At 29.4% G+C, this 5,860-nt stretch overlaps 1 protein-coding gene across 1 annotated transcript in view; it reads left to right on the top strand.

Moving 5' to 3' along the window:
• The window catches only part of LOC106463808, a 13,901-nt gene extending 8,258 nt beyond the window's left edge, over window positions 1-5,643 (top strand). The window contains exons 3-4 of the mRNA XM_013923879.2: window positions 1,446-1,627; window positions 3,712-5,643. Coding sequence (XP_013779333.1) covers window positions 1,446-1,627; window positions 3,712-3,795 — 266 coding nt within the window. The 3' untranslated portion in view covers window positions 3,796-5,643. The remainder of the gene's footprint in view (window positions 1-1,445; window positions 1,628-3,711) is intronic.
• The last annotated feature ends 217 nt before the right edge of the window (window positions 5,644-5,860 follow it).

Genomic DNA, 5,860 nt, shown 5'->3' on the forward strand with positions numbered 1-5,860 from the left:
CGGGGGTGCTTAACTTTTTTCCAGGTGTATATTAAGTGCAACATTATCTTAATCGATAATAGTATTGGGGAAAAAAAATAGTACATGTAATGCAGCAGAAATTTCATATTTTTGTGTATTTCCATGATATTCTAAATGAATACCACATTAGTTTATCTCTGTCATATTTTTAATTAAAGGAAATTACTCATGCTTTATTATCTCACTGTGGTGTATTGTCAGATGCACATATCTGAGTGAATTTAACTCGGAAAGTTGCAACAAAATACGGCAAGTAATGGTAAATTTGTCTCATACACATGACAAAACAGATTAGAATAGCATTGCAAATGAAAACCAGTTTAAAACATGAAATATATTCATGTAAACATGTTATTTTTAATGAAACATGTAAATTGCATTCTTGGATACACTTACACTACTTACACATATGGTACTTTACATACACATATGGCACTTTATTAGTTTTTCCTTCAATCATTTTACAGAAATAACAATACAATACAATATTACCATCAGCTCTATATTTTTTTTAGAACAAGTCACGACTGTGAAAATTAACATTTGCAACAAGGCTTACAATCATGAAGCTGTATCAAGCATTCCAGAAAACTTTGTATTTGGTAATTGGGTATTCCTAATAAGATCATGTTGCACACACTGTTGAAACATAGATCAATATTGACCATTTTTATTTGTTTTTTTTTCCATGTGAACGTACATAATGGAATTGACATGGAGTTGATTTTTTTGGGGGGTATATTTTCAACAAGATTAACAAATCTAATTGGATTTCTTAATTTGATTTTTTTTTTATGATTTATAGTGTTCCCCTTTCTGGTGGGTCAGTGGTAAGTTTATGGAGTTACAATGCTAAAATCTGGGGTTCAATTTCCCATGGTGGACATTGCAGGTAGTCCAATATGGCTTTGTGCTAAAACAAACAAGTGACTTGTAGTTTTGTTCTGATGATCCAAACATACAACATGGCTTCAGTTTCAGAAAAAATTATATTGCTAATGTTTCAGAAAATAAAGAAAAAAAGCTGTTACCTTTATGAACACAAATATTAGTAATTAGAATTATAGTCAGTGGAGTTTTAATTGATGTTTTTCAGTTAACAGAGATTCAGAAAATGTTAGTTAAAGTTAATTTTACATCACAAAGTATTAAATTGGTATTTCAAAAGAGTTAATGTAGTTTACATTTTACTAGGTATTGCAAACTTAAACCAGAGGTGAGGTAAGATTTCACTTTGTAAAGATAAATAATTTCGTATAGTTTATCACTGCACTTTCTTGCAGCACTGAAATTTACCACAGCATTGAATACAGAGTACTATAGGTTTTTTTGTAAATATCCTGTGCAATTTGAAGTAAGCCCTGTTTAAGATTTTTTTGGAATATTTTACTCATCACTCAAAAATATTTTTCTTTTTTTTGTAGTGTTATCCGATGACTCTGAGAAAGGTAAAGATATTTTTGGAGCAGAGCCATTTATTCCTTCAAGAACGACAGTGATGGCTGAAGACCCATTTGGAATGGGGAATTTCAGTTCTTTCAATATAAAACCCCAAGAATTGGAAAGTGCTATAGGAGCTATTGATAAAAAGCTATCGGAAATGAAGGTATAGAAAGTTTTGTGTAACATTTGTATTTATTGAAGGTGATAGTGTTCTTTCATTTTCATTGTAATATAATAATGATGCCTTATTTATCTGGGTTATATACGTAATAAATTCATAAAATTTGTATGGTATATGCAAGATGATTATAAAGAAAGTTTTTAGTTCAGTATGTTATATCTCACAAATGGTATGGCATAGAGATGAAATTGCACAGTTGTTAAGATTATCACGATTATGCAAGTTGTCACATTTTGCTACCAGGGGTACCACTATGTTTTCTTTCACATGGTTTCTCATGAGTATAAATGGGCCTGTCAGTTGTAGTGCAGCTCATTCAACAAACAAAATTGACAAGTGTGCAGAGAGGTAAACTAGTGAAATGTTATTACACCAAAGAACGCAATACCAAGGTAGCTTTCCAGGAATATTGAAGAGTGGATAACACCTTAAGTGGGTCTTGTTTCAATGTTGCTGTGTTCAAGTTCATAAAAAAATTTGAGGAAACAAGTTGCACTTATGATAAGCCACATACATACAGACCACTGACATCTACTGAAACTATCGTGTACAGCAGTGCACGTTATGTTGCTCAATGGCTGGATTTGTCTATTTCAACTGTCCATAAGGCTCTTCAGTCAACTTTTCAAATGTTTCCTTACAAGGTACTGCATGTCCAAACACTGAAAGAAACAGATTTAACCCAACTTGTTGATTATCTGTTGTTGCAGTTCTTGGCGAGGCTAAAATTGATGACCAAGTGACGTGCAATCACCTTATGGACTGAAGCACAGTTCACCTTTTCTCAAAGTGTTAGTACATGCAGTTGCATTATCTGGTTGGAAACTAATCAACATGAAACATTTCTTCATAATTCTAAAATGACAGCACTCTTTTTTTTTTTAAAAAAAACATCAGTAAATGAACTGCAAACCTGCATAGTCAATGCTGCATGGTACCTTGCAATACAAACATTGTGATTCCCGTGCTACGGCAATGAAATGTGATAGTCATTATGGTTTTTATGTAACATGGTGCCCTTATGCATATTTCTAACTAGATGAAAGATGTCTTGTGGGAACACTTTCAGAATAGAATAAATTAGTGGCACTAATGGCACTTTCCTTGTGAATAGTCACCTTGTTCACCAGACCTAATAACAGCAGATTTCCTGTTGTGAGGTACCTAAAGTTATGTATAAACCTTGTAAAACCTCACACAATTTCAGACCTCAACGATGCAATTTTTCGGGAAGTGGCCAGCATGTGATATGAGATGCACATTGTTGCTTTAATGTCCATTGGATGCTAGAGGAACCCATTTTTAACAGTTGCTTGAACTGATCAGACATTAGGTCATAGGGATGCTACTAGTGGCAACTTGTGGCATTTACATCTGCATGATACCATTGTGCAATTTTACCTTCATACACTATACTGTTTGTGAGATATGAAGAGCTGAAGTGTGAAACTTTGTTTTTAATCACCCTCTAGTATAATTTACTGTGTTAAGATATCTGTTCACAGTATGTTTTATTTAGATCAGGAAACAGTTCTCTGTTCATATATATGAAAATTTCCAAAATTTAGAAACCTCGTATATAAAAAAATAACTCTACAAATAGAAAAATAATTGTGATTATTTATAGAAATTTGAGGCATTTGTGTAAATAGGGATTTCTGTAAAGTTAATCCAAAGTTTACAGAATTGCAAAATGTATTTTGTAAGTATCTGTAAAAGTACATTTTAACAAGAGTACGGAAACATATTTATGTTATTATTATTAGATTTAATTTAATAATTTTAAGTAAATTAGAAAAGTACATTTAAATTTTATTAATTGTGTTGCCATATATAAATACTTTTATTCTAGTTGGGACACACTACAGTACGTGTCATGCTATAACAGCGTAGTGTCATTTTATTAACTGAATATCTGTTTATTTAATTAATAATGTTTCTGAAATGTACATCAGATTTTCTGATACAACCTTTTTATAGTTAAGATAAATTAATAGCTGCATATGCTTGTTTTGTTGATATTTTTGATAGTAATTATGATTTTATATGATTCATTTGGATTTTAGGATGGCTTCAGCCTTGGACTTTCCTTTGGAAATGAAGATTTCTCTTTGGAAACTTTGGACCCTTTAAATAACAAGACATCCTAATTTTTCAATCTATATCAAAATAATTTTACAAGATAAAAACATCTGGGCTCTAGATGCAATGAGGAACATCATAAAAGAAATGCCAGATTAATATAATTAACATTATGGGATGATAACAAATGATGATCTTTTTACACTGAAAGAAAAATAGTAGTATTGTCATGTTTCAATGACAAAAAAAAAGATCTATGGTGATTATTTGTACTTACTCAACATGTGAAATGTTTTGTACTCTTGTGTAAAAAAACAGTAACTTTTAAACTATATCAAACAACTTGTTTTTTAATCAAGTTGAGAAGTGTACAAAATTTGGCATTTTATTAATAATAAAAGACCAAGTCTTTTTTTTTGTGTTCATTCAAACCTGTGGAAATCATAATATATGTTTTTATCCAAATGGATGTTTAGTGTCAAATCATTAAAATCCTAAGTTTAATATAGTCTAATACCTAACAGTATGAATAAATAACTGGTTTTATTAAGAAACTATTCAATAGATGAAGCTTTATAATAAATTTTTAAAGCTTTACAAGTGTTGTTTTTTTTAATATATGCATAAAATAATTATTTTAAAATATTTCTAAAGGTTTTCAGTAGGGAAGACTTATTTAATACATCAACATTTCTACCCATAAAAATGGACCATAAGATTATTTTCCTGCTGTAAAGCCATTTATTGTATTTCAGTAATTTCAAAATTTTTTATACATATTTTTTTAAATTGATAAGAAATTTGTACTCAAAACACAAAAAGCAGTATTTGCACAAAATCTACTTTGTTTCATTTACTACATCCTAAATCTTATGAATAGTATAACTTTAAATGGATCGACATCCAGTTTTCATATACTGTTAAGTTACAGTGATAAATTAGAGGACAATGTGTATGTGGACTTGAACAGATGCTTTAGGGAATTTTAATTCATCACACAAAAATAAGTACACTTTGGTAATATAAACATAAAAACCAATATGATAGCCATTTTTAACTGTAACTTTGCTTTACTGTGTTCTTTATGTTAATGATCAGAAATAATTAATATTACATAAATATTTCTATTCTATAGTTACAGTACTTTCTGTTGTGATTCACAGTTGTCTGTGGTATTTCTCTAAGCTTGTAGTTTAGACGACTTGTACAGATGATCATTCTAACACTATCACATGTAATTAGTTACTTTTCTTTAAATTTTATTTCTGTACTTGTACAGCTATGTATTTTACTTGTAGCTAATCATACAGATGATCCATTCAATTAAAACATTACTGGTATAATACTGGGTGTAGAAAATTACTTCACTGAAACCTCATTTATTATAAATAATAGTTTGTGCTTAAGCTTTTAAGAAAAATTAGGCTTATAGTTTTTGTGGTCACACTAATTTCTTATGTCAGTTGTTGGATAATAATGATTGCTTATTGAATGGTTGAAATACATACATTTTTTTTTTAGTATTTTGATAGCCAGGACAACATGATACTTTGAGATTTTTAATCAGACAAACAATGTATTAAATTTTATTGTTCAAGGGATATTTGTATTCTAAAAATACTTCTGATTGTTTATTTCACACACATATTTTTTTCTTGAAAATTTTGACACTGTTTTTACATTGCCAAGTCTTTCAAATAATACAAGTTGAATAGAAGCTGTCAAACATAGATGTGGTATATAGATGTTTTTATAATATGAAATGGATGATTGAATATATATATATCGATCTTTAATGACTCCTAAGAAAAGATGAAATCTATTTTATACCATACGTATGGGTAGGAGTGGCTTTTTTTTTATGATCTGTTAACTAATTAAATTGAGCTTGTAAAAAAATAAAGTATAATTTCACATATTGTAGATCTTTAGTGATTTAATATTTATAAACATTTTACTTCACTAATCTTTCAAAAGGTGAATTAATTTAACTTCAAAATATCTATAATGTCTTAATTTACAATTCAAGTTTGTTAAAATAAAAAAATACTTTTTAAAAAATGGGAAACAATAATCCTTTAGCAAATTCATAAATAATGCTCCGAGTTGGCTCTTTGTAGATGTGAGCCACTG

This window comes from Limulus polyphemus, unplaced genomic scaffold (genome assembly GCF_000517525.1).
Source record: "Limulus polyphemus unplaced genomic scaffold, Limulus_polyphemus-2.1.2 Scaffold1488, whole genome shotgun sequence".
Taxonomy (NCBI): Eukaryota; Metazoa; Arthropoda; class Merostomata; order Xiphosura; family Limulidae; genus Limulus; species Limulus polyphemus.